Here is a 16958-nt window from a genome sequence, read left to right on the forward strand (position 1 = left end):
ATAGGCTTAGTCAATGAGGAGTTGGTCGGCTGGTAAATTGAGAAATGTCCAGGGATGAGAGATATGAGACTGTGAAAAGTGTGAGTGCTGGTGTTCTAACATGCAGCTTAATTATACTTTCAGACACTGGCTACGACCTTGTTGTCCTGTTTCCAACTCTGAACCTATCACCACTAATACTGAAATGATCACTTTTTTCATGTTAATTTAAATACTATCCTGCTTAAATACATTGGTTTTGAATATATGAAAAACAAGATTAATGGGTTTTTATCAAATCTCTGATCTGTCAAGTCAACACAGCGCGTTAAGTACTGCCAAGTGACACCAGGTCCCATGGACAATTTTTGACTTTTGATTTCACCAGTGCCACGTCTGCATCCTGAAGAGTTTTTATATTATGACAGTATAATGTAAAATGTAGATTTTGAATAAAGACTACAAGGCAATTATGTACTTTATGCACTTTTTACAATCACAAATTATTTACACTTTCAAATTCATTCAAGTTTATTGTAGCCATTTCCAGTTGAAGAAATCTATCTTTGTGTGCTCACATGTACCACAAAACACATCTGACACAAGAAAATTCAATAGAGCATAAATGAGCTCCCTATTGTCCTTTAAGTGCTAAAGTTGAGGTTGAAATGTCACAGTCCAGAATGCATAAAACAGTCCACCCAGAGGGCCAATCCATTCAGTCAATATTGCAATTATATTACACACTCATGATTGAAGTATATGAAGTTGCAGTGCAAAATAATTTCACAATTAACAACACCTAATGTTGATAACTGAATTATCATAGGGTTAGTGCATATTTACATGTCTGATAGCTTGGGGGTTAGCCTGCTAATAAAAGGTAGCCAGAGTCTGGCCATTCTGCAGCGATAAATTATTGCTTGCTGGAGGTTGTTGAAGACAAGCTGGAAATTGTTGAAGTTGAAAAAGAAAGGATCAGCAGATTTTAAAAACAAAACAGAGTGGTCTCCTTTCTAATCTTCTTCTGACTCTGGACTACTAAGGTTATATTCGTCATCAGTGTCCGATCTGCATTCTGTGTCCTGTATCTGGAGGTCATCAACTATAGCACTATACGTGCTCACAGCTTGTTGGCATAAACTCTCCAGTGCATAAGACCTCCGCATGAGGACACTTTTGAAACCAGCTGCAGCATCCTCTGACAAGTCACCAAAATCTGTAACATACATAAACATGGGAATTACTAATATTGTTCAAAAATTATAGCATGTAGAACCACATATGACATAAAAATGTTACTTGTTCTCAAATTCAATTGAACTCAAATTCATTGAAACTGTATGTTTAACATCCTATATACGGTACCCTTAAACGTCGGTTATATTGACGATCCTGGGACGTCATACAACTGACGCTTTACCTTTAATGTCGGTTAGGTGACGGGGTAGGTTTAGGATCCGGTAACGTCATCTAACCGATGTTTAAGGGTACCCTAAAAAGGCAGATGTTGACGTATGGTCAAAAGACGTCCCAAGACATCAGTTATATGACGTCTTGGGATGAGACTGCGCTGTAATAGCCAATCACAATTTACCTTTAATTTTCCGATTGGTTGATTTTGTGGCACACTTGTAACGCTCTTGCACGTTGAGCGAGCATGTCAAGAGTTGAGCGCGCACAGAATTAAGAGGTTGAGAGAGAGAGAGAGGGACTTGACAGGAGTGCAGAGAATAAGTTTGAGAGAGCACCTGTAAACAGAGTGAGAGGGGTTATTATTGCACGTGCATATGGCTAATAGCAAATACATTTATTGAGCACAGAATCATTTTTTTTTCTTTGCTCAAACAATTTTTTTTTTTTGCGATTGTTAATTTCTGTTCAAAATATAATGCATTGGGGGGGGGGGGGGGGGGGGGGGCTAAACAAAGTGTGAGGGTGGAGCAGAGTCGTACAACTAATGTAGAAAACAATAAAACTTGTGGCTCTTTTCCACTGACTGGTACCAGATCCACTTGACTCTTTTGGTTCCACCTCTGTTGAAGTTCCAACAATGATGTGCAGATAGCTCTGTGGTCATTGTTATTGCTAGCATCATGTTAACGTTCTGAGCAGGTCCTCAACAGCAGCTTAGAGTTAGCGAGACAGGACAGCCGATAGAGTAAATATTGCTCCCCAAAAACATGTCTGTAATGCGATGATTTCAGAATACTGTTGATTTTATCTGTTCTGCTGTAGTGATTGCTGTTACAAACTTTTACAAAATGGTGATGCAAAGATAGTTCACTTCAGTATCGCTATAGCAACCGGTTCCATGAAATGGTACTTTTATGCAGTAGAAAATTAAACCAAAAATTTGAAACCAAACCAAGTAGAGTCATGTTGAGGTGAGTGGAACCAATACCATTCAATGGAAAAGGGACTATACATATGTTAGTGAGGAAAAAAAAATCCAAATTTGACTTACAGCCCATTCTGATGTTCTCTTTCAGCTTCTCCACTCCCTTTATCTCCTTATGGAGAGATGTGATGTGCTGAGACATCTCCTTAACCAGGATGCTCTGCTCCTCCTCAAGAGACCGTTTTAACCTGAAGGAGTGACCTTTAGGTAGTGGGAATAGATGGAAATATGAAAAAGTGATTTAGTATTTACGATTAAGTTATAAACTAAAACATATGAGAGAGAGAGAGAGAGAGAGAGAGAGAGGGAGAGAGAGAGAGAGAGAGGGAGAGAGAGGGAGAGAGAGAGAGGGAGATTTTGCAGTATACAGACAGGTATACATTTTCAAGAACATGTCAGGACTACCACCATACCATCCTCACGTCTCTCCCAAGGCAGGATGTAGTCCTCTGTCGAATTTGAGCCCAACTCCTCATCAATTTTATCTTCTGCAATAGCATTGTACAGCTGGATCTTTTGTTTCATTTTTTTTTAATTCTCTTATTTTTCTTCTTTTTCTCTGTCTTGTCTGGTTGCTATCTGCAAAGCGAAATAAGAAAACTATCAGGAAAACTGTTTTTGTTTGTTTGCAATGTGCCATTTGAATATCAGTCAACCAACCATGCTGACGATAGAGTTCCTGCTTCTTGCGTAGCAGAGCCACTATGATGCTCTCTATCTCAGCCCTGAGATCCTCTGTTGCTCCCTGTTCTGCTGTGCTCCCTGGCTCTTAATAGGAAACACAATTATTTCAGAAATTGTTTAATTTAAAAATGTCTGATCACCTTAAGTAGTTAATATTTGAATAAACTAATTAACAGATGTGATTTACCTGTGACTGTCCACTGCTGAACATCACACACCCACTGCTGTGCTGTTTGTTCAGTGATGTCATTCTTCTGGCGGAAATCACTGAAGCTGGCAACTTCCAGCTTTACCTTCTCGGAAATCTTTAAATCACACAAAAATAAAAAATACCATACAAGCTTTCAGACAATACCGAGATCAAATTGAAATTCCATAACCTACAGTTTATAAATTAATAGATGAATGAGCTTATTACAGATGGATAGACGCCAGCTCTGCAGTTTGTTGTTAAAATGTATGTTGTGTCAGGCAAAAGGACCATTGGGAAATGCCCTTACTTTGATGTATCTGCAGGCTAAGACTTTATGAAGGTTCTCTGTCTTTTTTCTGTTCCACCCCATGGCCTGTTGCGTAAGCATATTCTCTCTCCCTGATTACAAAAAAATATGCATGCATGATTGGATCAGTTTACATGAGAAAGACCATTGCAGTTAGACATGACCAAACACAAAAATTACTTTAGTGCAAGGATAACATGAAAATTACATTTTAGAAGTCAGAAATACCTCATCATAGTGTATGGTTTGTATTGTGTCATACCAACCTGCCTTTGTCATGTACTTTGTGACAAGAGCTGCCCTGGATAGAAAGCTGTTTACCTAGATAAACAATACAGAAATTAATGTATTCCTATATAACATAAAAAAAAAAATGTATGTATATGTGAACATGTAGCCATACTGTTTTATTGTTTGTCTTATTGTTTAACTAATATCTTATCAGATAATGCAGATAATGAATTTGCAGATAATGAATTTCCCTAACATGATCAAATGAGTGTATATAATTAAATAGTGAAGCTCAGAGGGAACAAAGCTTGAAATAGTGATGCATCATGCATAAAACACCACTGCTCACTTCACTTTTTTATTTCAACAAAATATGTGTTGCAACTACAGTTCAGATCGTGCTCTGATGGTCATTCGAGCAAGCATAGATCTTTGTTTGGTACCCTGATGTACTTTATCCTTCACACACTGCTTAAATGTATCAGTAAAATCTCCTATATCTACATAGTTACAATAATGTCTGTAATAACATACTTGCTCAACTTCCTCTCCAACAGTGTTCCCTGCTCCATCCTGATTCATACCGCCCCATCTCACCTGCAACAGTGTTGGATTAATTTCATACCATAACTTTAAATAATGTCATTTATTATGTGCACATTCAAATCTTTTTCACTTTAAAGGTGTCATATTTTATCTGCATAATATACTACACAAGATATACTAATCACAGACTTACAACTTAGTATATTACTACTAATAACAATTTAAAATAATAAAAAACAATCATTGCACGACTTCTAGCACTAGCTGCCTGCTGGCTACTGTTGCATCTAAATTTCAGTAATTTGAGGTACCTCGCATTTTGCTGTATGAGCTTTGGCATGCATCACACTAAGAAATGGCCTCATTTCCATCAGTGGTTGAAGATCGGATGATTCTTCAGTCGCTTTGCTTAGGTATGGCTGCCAGTACCTAAAAAGAAGCACAGCATTAGTAGGCATTAACTAATACTTTGCCTGGCCATCAATATAAAATGACTGAAAAAAAAAAACAGGCACTTGCCATTTAATGTACAGTAGGTTGACCAAGTTTCAATATGAAAGAGAAAAATTACCTGCAGACAACATCCATGCAGAAGAAAGTGACATTGGCCCTCTCTGACAATTGTTTCTGTAAAAACATTGGGTCGGCAAAGACCTCGCCACGGTAGTGGTCCAGTCCACGCAGCAATATCCCGTGTCTGATGCACAAGAGGACAATATTTTTAATGATCTGTTTACACAATAAGACCTGTGGAAAACAGAGCTAATCAAAAACCTCTATTCAAAGCTTAAATCCATTTGCACATACGCACGCACACAAACACTCATCCCCATCAATCCTCAATCGCAAACACTCATCCCCATCAAGTAATTTATTTTAAAAATAAATAAAGTGATGAAGCCAATCAGTATATGGGGATGATTGGGAGGCCATGATGGACAGAGGCCAAGGAGCAAATTTGACCAGGATGTCGGCATTACACCCGACTCTTTTTGAAGGACAACCTGGGATTTTTAATGACCACAGAGTCAGGACCTCAGTTTAACATCTCATCTGAAGGACGGAAAGGACTTTACTTCCCATTAGGAAATACCTGACTCTGAACCTGACTCTGATGCATTTATCCACAATTGAGTTTCCACAGGGTGTGACAAGTGCAAGTACAATTGCATACTTCTGATCTACCCACATACCTGCAGACTGCCACTTGTATGCCCTCTTCATCTATTTTGGACGATGATTTTTTTGACATCTCCTTACTTGCCCTGAACCTTGAAACGCCACATGTTCCACTGTTATCTGCCTGTAAAGTTAGATATCACTCATCTTAACAAATAGAAAACAGAAAAGACAAACAAACAAACATAAACAATAGATATACTGTCTTAATATGCAGTATTAGACATACTCTTGTCATGCTGCTGCCTCTGATGCTGGACAATAAAAGTCATTTACTTCACACATCACATCTTCTGTATGTTTGCAAAAACAATATTCGAAAAAACTTTTCTGGAACGTATCTGCACAGACATTCCCTGGCTATGACATAAAAAATTTTTAGTGTTTACAGAAAATAAATATCACAATATTAGATACATTAATATGATTATGTGTTACAATGATTCAAGCAGATTTACCCTTCCAGCCTGAACAGAACGGTGCTCCAGTAGCTTTAAAAAGGCATGCCTTGACATCGAAGGAGCCGAAACTTTAATGTGAGCAAAAGCGTCGAAGACGTCAAACCTATATAGTGCATTTTTGGTTGACATCTCTTTCAGCGGACAGTTTAGCATCAAGCAGCACTGGCCTTGCTGCTTTTGCCCTTGTATCAGCGTGTAGCTGCCGCTGTGCCCATGCTGTTTTTTTTCAGCTGCCACATTAACCTCAACTGAGTCAAGCGTGTCCCTCAGCTATTGAAGACGTGTATCTAAAAAAAATAAATGAAAATAAATAACTGTTAAACAACCCTTCGATTGAGTGAAGGCACAATAGGTAAAATTGACTGAATGGTACAACAATAATTATTAAAATCTGACATTGACCAAGCCATACATGACAGTGTCCATTCAATGTTGGTTTAATGTACTGTATATGGATTTGATCATGGTATCACGAACCATTGTATCACAATGGTTTCACAAAACGTGTAATATGCTTCCGATAATAGACCAGTTTGAAATGAAGAGTAGGAGTGTCTATCACTCCCCAAAATAGGAAAAAATTTCTAAAAGCGAGCTATGCAAAAGCAATGAGTGCAGAATTGTAAAAATTTATAATATAATGCACATTCTTTCTACAACAACAAAATACAAATACAAACACAAACCACTTTTAATGTAGTTACGTGGAGAAGAAGTGTGAGACATCAACAACAATGAATCGAGGAAAAGTTTACAGGGTCATTAGAAAAGTTGTTGATATGGAGGGATAGGAAATGTTATAGGGATTATACAGACATACTGACCAAGACTTGCAGTCATCTCTTCTTCGATGTGAGGGACTTCCTCAGACACTGTGATCACTTGAACTTCAGAAGCTGTAAAGGCCAATGCAATAGGTTATCTATTCTATCAGGGTCTTACTGTAAAGCATCATATATTTCACCCCAGAAAATTCACAAAATTCCATCATACATCTCACCAGCATTTAGATATTAGATAATAATCATTATTAAACTATAACAGTGTAATAAACAACGAACCTAATGCACAACGTTTTTTGTTTTTTTTGACGTTTCTTACGTCTGTTACTTGTGGCCGCTGCGCTTGCGACTGCTTTCCCTCTCTTAGTCCTCTTTCTTTTTTGAGGGACATGGCTTCCCATTGCAGCCTATATGAAAATAAAATATTAATGTTTTCTAATAGAATATCAGACTTATGGTTATGTTTGGACTTTGGACGCAAAGTAACTAACATTAAAAAAACACAAAACTAAAACTACAAGACATAAAATACTACACTACTCCAATGTCCATTAAATGTCAAGAACATCAACAGCAACTACAACAAACAATCTGTAATACCAATAGTTATTTGACATAGATATGGGTGTAAAGTTGTCAAAATTTTCAGCAGCCATATGCCATCTGACCTCACTAGGATCTTCGAAGACTGCTGGGTGGTTTTCCGACATGGTGCATGCACAGATACAATACAAAAATACAGACAATAGACAAACAGTACAAATATGAAGATGAGTGTGTGCGTGCGTGCGTGTCTGTGTGAGTGAGAGAGAGAGAGAGAGAGTGTGTGTGTGTGTGTGTGTGTGTGTGAGAGAGAGAGACTAGAGAGAAACAGTGAGAGAGAGATTGAAAGAGTGGCTCTTAAAAGTGCCTTTGTTTTCTATATAAAACTGAAATAGAGACAGAGAAATGGAGATAAGATGCAAATAATCTGTAGAACAGACAAGAAAGCATAATTAGATGCATCTCTGAGAAAAAAAAATTAATGTCTACATTAATGTGAGACACTAAAGGTGAATAGGGTAAAATTTTTAAAATAAATGAATCTATTACCATGATCACCATGAACCTTCCTCAGTTGATTAATTACACAAGTATATAAAAACAATGTATTATAAGTTTTTGAAATTTGTATGTTTAATTATGCAAAATAGGAAATATCTCATTAAATATGCACAATTTTGCATATATATTTTCGGTAACAAATCTGAACACATGATAAATCCAGGTGGAAAATTATTTTTTCATTTAGTTTACACAAGATGGAAAAAGAATATCAGATGGATTTCAGGATAGGGCCTAACGTTAACGTTATATGCTTTCATCTCACTTTTCATCAAAAACAAACGATTTTCACTATATTTCTTTGGTGTACATGGTGCTACAGTACAGAGGATGATATGTTGGTAACGTTACTGGAGAATGACAAAAAAAATAATTTTGAGAAAACGTCTTTTAAATATTTCTTAAAATGCATACTTTTTTTTAGAGAAAAACAACTAACGTTAGCAGCTAACGTTATTTACAGACACGATATCATGTCAAATATTTAGCAATGAACAATAGCCTACAAGCGATCTAAAACGCATTAAAACTTATATTTCAACATTTATATTTAGTAAATAAGTAGCAGGTCTGAGATACATACCGATTGGTAGAGGGGATCCTCGCAATGACGGAAAAACCGCGAAAGTGCCGTGGGGTCGCCGCCATGGCAACACGTCCGATTTAACATTAATTTATTATAAGTCTTTATCATTTTTTTCGTTGTCTGTATATGCCTATCTGTCAATTGAGTAAATTAAAGTAAAAAAAAAAAAAAGTAAATTAGTCCAAATATTATTTACACCAGGCTGATGGATGGGGAGTTTGATTGATCGAGCCTGCCAGTTATCCGTGTGTCCATCACGGATTCAGAATTTGACAATGTGGAAAACTGTTATACACAAAATGATCAGGGGAGATAATATGTTCACAGTTTAATGAGGCTACATTTCATCCCGAACAGACAACTCGAATAGCCTAAAGTGTCAAAATCAGCAATAGGCAATCTCCAGTGAAGGTGAAACAATCTGTGGCGACCACCGAATATTCCGTGGTACGGTCACGGAAGAAACCCGTGGTCCCATCACGGAAGAATCCGTGGTGCCATCACAGAATTTGTCAATAAGCAAAAGGCTGTACAAACTGCAGGGGATAAGAAGTTCACAGTTTAATTAGACTACATGCATCACAAACACGGACAACTTGAATAGCCTAAAGTGTCAAAACCAGCAGCAATATCGCCCAGTAAAGGTGAAACAATCTGTGGCGACCACCGAATATTCCGTGGTACGGTCACGGAAGAAACCCGTGGTGCGATCACGGAATTTGTCAATAAGCAAAATGCTATAGAAACTGGTCAGGGGAGATAAAAAGTTCACAGTTTAATTAGACTACATGCATCACAAACCCAGACAACTTGAATAGCCAACCTAAAGTATCAAACTCAGCAGCAATATCGTCCAGTAAAGGTGTGGCGACCACCGAATATTCCGTGGTACGGTCACGGAAGAAACCCGTGGGCCCATCACGGAAGAATCCGTGGTGCCATCACAGAATTTGTCAAAAAGCAAAAGCTAGAAACTGGTCAGATAAGGAGTTCACAGTTTAATTAGACTACATGCATCACAAACACGGACAACTTGAATAGCCTAAAGTGTCAAAATCAGCAATAGGCAACCTCGTCCAGTGAAAGTGAAACAATCTGTGGCGACCACCGAATATTCCGTGGTACGGTCACGGAAGAAACCCGTGGTCCCATCACGGAAGAATCCGTGGTGCCATCACAGAATTTGTCAATAAGCAAAAGGCTGTACAAACTGCAGGGGATAAGAAGTTCACAGTTTAATTAGACTACATGCATCACAAACACGGACAACTTGAATAGCCTAAAGTGTCAAAACCAGCAGCAATATCGCCCAGTAAAGGTGAAACAATCTGTGGCGGCACCGAATATTCCGTGGTACGGTCACGGAAGAAACCCGTGGTCCCATCATTTGTCAATAAGCAAAATGCTATAACTGGTCAGGGAAGATACAAAAGTTCACAGTTTAATTAGACTACATGCATCACAAACCCAGACAGCTTGAATAGCCAACCTAAAGTATCAAAATCAGCAGCAATATCGTCCAGTAACGGTGAACCAATCTGTGGCGACCACCGAATATTCCGTGGTACGGTCACGGAATTCAGGGTGACCAGACGTTATCCTAGCGATCAAACGACGACAGAACAATGCAATATCAAGTTAAAATCAAATATGTAAAGTAAAGTACTTTAAGTAAATTCAGAATATATCTTTCCAGATTATAAAACGACGTCAATTGGGGGAGCGCGCAGGTATTGTAACAGCCCGTGTGTAGACCACGGATGCTGCCTGTCATTGACTTACATAGGCATCAATTCCGTGGGCACATCACGGATTTTTTGGCAAATCCGTGACACTGCAACGGATTTTGAGTTAAGAGTCCGTGTTCATTTCACGGAATTCTGTGAGATCAGGTTGTTATCTCAATATGGCGTACATCTCAACCTGATCTCACAGAATTCCGTGAAATGAACACGGACTCTTAACTCAAAATCCGTTGCAGTGTCACGGATTTGCCAAAAAATCCGTGATGTGCCCACGGAATTGATGCCTATGTAAGTCAATGACAGGCAGCATCCGTGGTCTACACACGGGCTGTTACAATACCTGCGCGCTCCCCCAATTGACGTCGTTTTATAATCTGGAAAGATATATTCTGAATTTACTTAAAGTACTTTACTTTACATATTTGATTTTAACTTGATATTGCATTGTTCTGTCGTCGTTTGATCGCTAGGATAACGTCTGGTCACCCTGAATTCCGTGACCGTACCACGGAATATTCGGTGGTCGCCACAGATTGGTTCACCGTTACTGGACGATATTGCTGCTGATTTTGATACTTTAGGTTGGCTATTCAAGCTGTCTGGGTTTGTGATGCATGTAGTCTAATTAAACTGTGAACTTTTGTATCTTCCCTGACCAGTTATAGCATTTTGCTTATTGACAAATGATGGGACCACGGGTTTCTTCCGTGACCGTACCACGGAATATTCGGTGCCGCCACAGATTGTTTCACCTTTACTGGGCGATATTGCTGCTGGTTTTGACACTTTAGGCTATTCAAGTTGTCCGTGTTTGTGATGCATGTAGTCTAATTAAACTGTGAACTTCTTATCCCCTGCAGTTTGTACAGCCTTTTGCTTATTGACAAATTCTGTGATGGCACCACGGATTCTTCCGTGATGGGACCACGGGTTTCTTCCGTGACCGTACCACGGAATATTCGGTGGTCGCCACAGATTGTTTCACTTTCACTGGACGAGGTTGCCTATTGCTGATTTTGACACTTTAGGCTATTCAAGTTGTCCGTGTTTGTGATGCATGTAGTCTAATTAAACTGTGAACTCCTTATCTGACCAGTTTCTAGCTTTTGCTTTTTGACAAATTCTGTGATGGCACCACGGATTCTTCCGTGATGGGCCCACGGGTTTCTTCCGTGACCGTACCACGGAATATTCGGTGGTCGCCACACCTTTACTGGACGATATTGCTGCTGAGTTTGATACTTTAGGTTGGCTATTCAAGTTGTCTGGGTTTGTGATGCATGTAGTCTAATTAAACTGTGAACTTTTTATCTCCCCTGACCAGTTTCTATAGCATTTTGCTTATTGACAAATTCCGTGATCGCACCACGGGTTTCTTCCGTGACCGTACCACGGAATATTCGGTGGTCGCCACAGATTGTTTCACCTTTACTGGGCGATATTGCTGCTGGTTTTGACACTTTAGGCTATTCAAGTTGTCCGTGTTTGTGATGCATGTAGTCTAATTAAACTGTGAACTTCTTATCCCCTGCAGTTTGTACAGCCTTTTGCTTATTGACAAATTCTGTGATGGCACCACGGATTCTTCCGTGATGGGACCACGGGTTTCTTCCGTGACCGTACCACGGAATATTCGGTGGTCGCCACAGATTGTTTCACCTTCACTGGAGATTGCCTATTGCTGATTTTGACACTTTAGGCTATTCGAGTTGTCTGTTCGGGATGAAATGTAGCCTCATTAAACTGTGAACATATTATCTCCCCTGATCATTTTGTGTATAACAGTTTTCCACATTGTCAAATTCTGAATCCGTGATGGACACACGGATAACTGGCAGGCTCGATCAATCAAACTCCCCATCCATCAGCCTGGTGTAAATAATATTTGGACTAATTTACTTTTTTTTTTTTTACTTTAATTTACTCAATTGACAGATAGGCATATACAGACAACGAAAAAAATGATAAAGACTTATAATAAATTAATGTTAAATCGGACGTGTTGCCATGGCGGCGACCCCACGGCACTTTCGCGGTTTTTCCGTCATTGCGAGGATCCCCTCTACCAATCGGTATGTATCTCAGACCTGCTACTTATTTACTAAATATAAATGTTGAAATATAAGTTTTAATGCGTTTTAGATCGCTTGTAGGCTATTGTTCATTGCTAAATATTTGACATGATATCGTGTCTGTAAATAAAGTTAGCTGCTAACGTTAGTTGTTTTTCTCTAAAAAAAAGTATGCATTTTAAGAAATATTTAAAAGACGTTTTCTCAAAATTATTTTTTTTGTCATTCTCCAGTAACGTTACCAACATATCATCCTCTGTACTGTAGCACCATGTACACCAAAGAAATATAGTGAAAATCGTTTGTTTTTGATGAAAAGTGAGATGAAAGCATATAACGTTAACGTTAGGCCCTATCCTGAAATCCATCTGATATTCTTTTTCCATCTTGTGTAAACTAAATGAAAAAATAATTTTCCACCTGGATTTATCATGTGTTCAGATTTGTTACCGAAAATATATATGCAAAATTGTGCATATTTAATGAGATATTTCCTATTTTGCATAATTAAACATACAAATTTCAAAAACTTATAATACATTGTTTTTATATACTTGTGTAATTAATCAACTGAGGAAGGTTCATGGTGATCATGGTAATAGATTCATTTATTTTAAAAATTTTACCCTATTCACCTTTAGTGTCTCGCATTAATGTAGACATTAATTTTTTTTTCTCAGAGATGCATCTAATTATGCTTTCTTGTCTGTTCTACAGATTATTTGCATCTTATCTCCATTTCTCTGTCTCTATTTCAGTTTTATATAGAAAACAAAGGCACTTTTAAGAGCCACTCTTTCAATCTCTCTCTCACTGTTTCTCTCTAGTCTCTCTCTCTCACACACACACACACACACACACACACTCTCTCTCTCTCTCTCTCACTCACACAAACACGCACGCACGCACACACTCATCTTCATATTTGTACTGTTTGTCTATTGTCTGTATTTTTGTATTGTATCTGTGCATGCACCATGTCGGAAAACCACCCAGCAGTCTTCGAAGATCCTAGTGAGGTCAGATGGCATATGGCTGCTGAAAATTTTGACAACTTTACACCCATATCTATGTCAAATAACTATTGGTATTACAGATTGTTTGTTGTAGTTGCTGTTGATGTTCTTGACATTTAATGGACATTGGAGTAGTGTAGTATTTTATGTCTTGTAGTTTTAGTTTTGTGTTTTTTTAATGTTAGTTACTTTGCGTCCAAAGTCCAAACATAACCATAAGTCTGATATTCTATTAGAAAACATTAATATTTTATTTTCATATAGGCTGCAATGGGAAGCCATGTCCCTCAAAAAAGAAAGAGGACTAAGAGAGGGAAAGCAGTCGCAAGCGCAGCGGCCACAAGTAACAGACGTAAGAAACGTCAAAAAAAACAAAAAACGTTGTGCATTAGGTTCGTTGTTTATTACACTGTTATAGTTTAATAATGATTATTATCTAATATCTAAATGCTGGTGAGATGTATGATGGAATTTTGTGAATTTTCTGGGGTGAAATATATGATGCTTTACAGTAAGACCCTGATAGAATAGATAACCTATTGCATTGGCCTTTACAGCTTCTGAAGTTCAAGTGATCACAGTGTCTGAGGAAGTCCCTCACATCGAAGAAGAGATGACTGCAAGTCTTGGTCAGTATGTCTGTATAATCCCTATAACATTTCCTATCCCTCCATATCAACAACTTTTCTAATGACCCTGTAAACTTTTCCTCGATTCATTGTTGTTGATGTCTCACACTTCTTCTCCACGTAACTACATTAAAAGTGGTTTGTGTTTGTATTTGTATTTTGTTGTTGTAGAAAGAATGTGCATTATATTATAAATTTTTACAATTCTGCACTCATTGCTTTTGCATAGCTCGCTTTTAGAAATTTTTTCCTATTTTGGGGAGTGATAGACACTCCTACTCTTCATTTCAAACTGGTCTATTATCGGAAGCATATTACACGTTTTGTGAAACCATTGTGATACAATGGTTCGTGATACCATGATCAAATCCATATACAGTACATTAAACCAACATTGAATGGACACTGTCATGTATGGCTTGGTCAATGTCAGATTTTAATAATTATTGTTGTACCATTCAGTCAATTTTACCTATTGTGCCTTCACTCAATCGAAGGGTTGTTTAACAGTTATTTATTTTCATTTATTTTTTTTAGATACACGTCTTCAATAGCTGAGGGACACGCTTGACTCAGTTGAGGTTAATGTGGCAGCTGAAAAAAAACAGCATGGGCACAGCGGCAGCTACACGCTGATACAAGGGCAAAAGCAGCAAGGCCAGTGCTGCTTGATGCTAAACTGTCCGCTGAAAGAGATGTCAACCAAAAATGCACTATATAGGTTTGACGTCTTCGACGCTTTTGCTCACATTAAAGTTTCGGCTCCTTCGATGTCAAGGCATGCCTTTTTAAAGCTACTGGAGCACCGTTCTGTTCAGGCTGGAAGGGTAAATCTGCTTGAATCATTGTAACACATAATCATATTAATGTATCTAATATTGTGATATTTATTTTCTGTAAACACTAAAAATTTTTTATGTCATAGCCAGGGAATGTCTGTGCAGATACGTTCCAGAAAAGTTTTTTCGAATATTGTTTTTGCAAACATACAGAAGATGTGATGTGTGAAGTAAATGACTTTTATTGTCCAGCATCAGAGGCAGCAGCATGACAAGAGTATGTCTAATACTGCATATTAAGACAGTATATCTATTGTTTATGTTTGTTTGTTTGTCTTTTCTGTTTTCTATTTGTTAAGATGAGTGATATCTAACTTTACAGGCAGATAACAGTGGAACATGTGGCGTTTCAAGGTTCAGGGCAAGTAAGGAGATGTCAAAAAAATCATCGTCCAAAATAGATGAAGAGGGCATACAAGTGGCAGTCTGCAGGTATGTGGGTAGATCAGAAGTATGCAATTGTACTTGCACTTGTCACACCCTGTGGAAACTCAATTGTGGATAAATGCATCAGAGTCAGGTTCAGAGTCAGGTATTTCCTAATGGGAAGTAAAGTCCTTTCCGTCCTTCAGATGAGATGTTAAACTGAGGTCCTGACTCTGTGGTCATTAAAAATCCCAGGTTGTCCTTCAAAAAGAGTCGGGTGTAATGCCGACATCCTGGTCAAATTTGCTCCTTGGCCTCTGTCCATCATGGCCTCCCAATCATCCCCATATACTGATTGGCTTCATCACTTTATTTATTTTTAAAATAAATTACTTGATGGGGATGAGTGTTTGCGATTGAGGATTGATGGGGATGAGTGTTTGTGTGCGTGCGTATGTGCAAATGGATTTAAGCTTTGAATAGAGGTTTTTGATTAGCTCTGTTTTCCACAGGTCTTATTGTGTAAACAGATCATTAAAAATATTGTCCTCTTGTGCATCAGACACGGGATATTGCTGCGTGGACTGGACCACTACCGTGGCGAGGTCTTTGCCGACCCAATGTTTTTACAGAAACAATTGTCAGAGAGGGCCAATGTCACTTTCTTCTGCATGGATGTTGTCTGCAGGTAATTTTTCTCTTTCATATTGAAACTTGGTCAACCTACTGTACATTAAATGGCAAGTGCCTGTTTTTTTTTTTCAGTCATTTTATATTGATGGCCAGGCAAAGTATTAGTTAATGCCTACTAATGCTGTGCTTCTTTTTAGGTACTGGCAGCCATACCTAAGCAAAGCGACTGAAGAATCATCCGATCTTCAACCACTGATGGAAATGAGGCCATTTCTTAGTGTGATGCATGCCAAAGCTCATACAGCAAAATGCGAGGTACCTCAAATTACTGAAATTTAGATGCAACAGTAGCCAGCAGGCAGCTAGTGCTAGAAGTCGTGCAATGATTGTTTTTTATTATTTTAAATTGTTATTAGTAGTAATATACTAAGTTGTAAGTCTGTGATTAGTATATCTTGTGTAGTATATTATGCAGATAAAATATGACACCTTTAAAGTGAAAAAGATTTGAATGTGCACATAATAAATGACATTATTTAAAGTTATGGTATGAAATTAATCCAACACTGTTGCAGGTGAGATGGGGCGGTATGAATCAGGATGGAGCAGGGAACACTGTTGGAGAGGAAGTTGAGCAAGTATGTTATTACAGACATTATTGTAACTATGTAGATATAGGAGATTTTACTGATACATTTAAGCAGTGTGTGAAGGATAAAGTACATCAGGGTACCAAACAAAGATCTATGCTTGCTCGAATGACCATCAGAGCACGATCTGAACTGTAGTTGCAACACATATTTTGTTGAAATAAAAAAGTGAAGTGAGCAGTGGTGTTTTATGCATGATGCATCACTATTTCAAGCTTTGTTCCCTCTGAGCTTCACTATTTAATTATATACACTCATTTGATCATGTTAGGGAAATTCATTATCTGCAAATTCATTATCTGCATTATCTGATAAGATATTAGTTAAACAATAAGACAAACAATAAAACAGTATGGCTACATGTTCACATATACATACATTTTTTTTTTTATGTTATATAGGAATACATTAATTTCTGTATTGTTTATCTAGGTAAACAGCTTTCTATCCAGGGCAGCTCTTGTCACAAAGTACATGACAAAGGCAGGTTGGTATGACACAATACAAACCATACACTATGATGAGGTATTTCTGACTTCTAAAATGTAATTTTCA

General features: G+C 37.9%; 3 protein-coding genes across 9 annotated transcripts in view; 1 reads left to right on the plus strand and 2 right to left on the minus strand.

Moving 5' to 3' along the window:
* The window catches only part of LOC120466809 (inactive rhomboid protein 2), a 311775-nt gene that overhangs the window by 169096 nt on the left and 125721 nt on the right, over nucleotides 1-16958 (minus strand). The gene's annotated exons all lie outside the window — the stretch shown is intronic.
* Nucleotides 1110-7550, minus strand: LOC148977667 (uncharacterized). 7 transcript variants are annotated; one of them, XM_089133986.1, is made up of 16 exons: nucleotides 7043-7550; nucleotides 6806-6877; nucleotides 5979-6268; nucleotides 5750-5774; nucleotides 5535-5644; nucleotides 4913-5038; nucleotides 4653-4770; nucleotides 4330-4392; nucleotides 3831-3885; nucleotides 3565-3656; nucleotides 3252-3369; nucleotides 3041-3148; nucleotides 2794-2959; nucleotides 2447-2581; nucleotides 1577-1730; nucleotides 1110-1198 (listed from the first exon to the last, which is right to left on the minus strand). In XM_089133986.1, the coding sequence occupies exons 4-13, from the start codon at nucleotides 5756-5758 to the stop codon at nucleotides 2862-2864; spliced, it is 897 nt and encodes a 298-aa protein (XP_088990112.1). In that variant the 5' UTR covers nucleotides 5759-5774; nucleotides 5979-6268; nucleotides 6806-6877; nucleotides 7043-7550; the 3' UTR covers nucleotides 1110-1198; nucleotides 1577-1730; nucleotides 2447-2581; nucleotides 2794-2861. The 7 variants fall into 7 exon arrangements, with proteins under 7 accessions (XP_088990112.1, XP_088990110.1, XP_088990109.1 ...); XM_089133984.1 differs by having other exon boundaries at nucleotides 5750-5880; XM_089133983.1 differs by lacking the exon at nucleotides 5750-5774 and having other exon boundaries at nucleotides 7083-7550.
* Nucleotides 10372-16958, plus strand: part of LOC148977668 (uncharacterized) — an 8528-nt gene continuing 1941 nt past the window's right edge. The window contains exons 1-10 of the mRNA XM_089134595.1: nucleotides 10372-12270; nucleotides 12988-13678; nucleotides 13844-13915; nucleotides 14453-14742; nucleotides 14947-14971; nucleotides 15077-15186; nucleotides 15683-15808; nucleotides 15951-16068; nucleotides 16329-16391; nucleotides 16836-16928. Of these exons, the coding sequence (XP_088990721.1) occupies nucleotides 14963-14971; nucleotides 15077-15186; nucleotides 15683-15808; nucleotides 15951-16068; nucleotides 16329-16391; nucleotides 16836-16928 (519 nt within the window). The 5' untranslated portion in view covers nucleotides 10372-12270; nucleotides 12988-13678; nucleotides 13844-13915; nucleotides 14453-14742; nucleotides 14947-14962. The remainder of the gene's footprint in view (nucleotides 12271-12987; nucleotides 13679-13843; nucleotides 13916-14452; nucleotides 14743-14946; nucleotides 14972-15076; nucleotides 15187-15682; nucleotides 15809-15950; nucleotides 16069-16328; nucleotides 16392-16835; nucleotides 16929-16958) is intronic.

This window comes from Pimephales promelas, chromosome 8 (assembly GCF_988280905.1).
Source record: "Pimephales promelas chromosome 8, fPimPro1.hap1.1, whole genome shotgun sequence".
Classification (NCBI taxonomy): Eukaryota; Metazoa; Chordata; class Actinopteri; order Cypriniformes; family Leuciscidae; genus Pimephales; species Pimephales promelas.

Bases quoted from the DNA above. Each gene is read 5' to 3' on its own strand.
- LOC148977667 (XM_089133983.1), bottom strand. From the start codon at position 6,134: ATGCTAAACTGTCCGCTGAAAGAGATGTCAACCAAAAATGCACTATAT. The intron at 3,657-3,830 runs GTTGGTATGACA...TTTTGTAATCAG, and splicing joins AAAGTACATGACAAAGGCAG to GGAGAGAGAATATGCTTACG. The intron at 3,370-3,564 runs GTAAGGGCATTT...TGTGATTTAAAG, and splicing joins TAGCCTGCAGATACATCAAA to ATTTCCGAGAAGGTAAAGCT.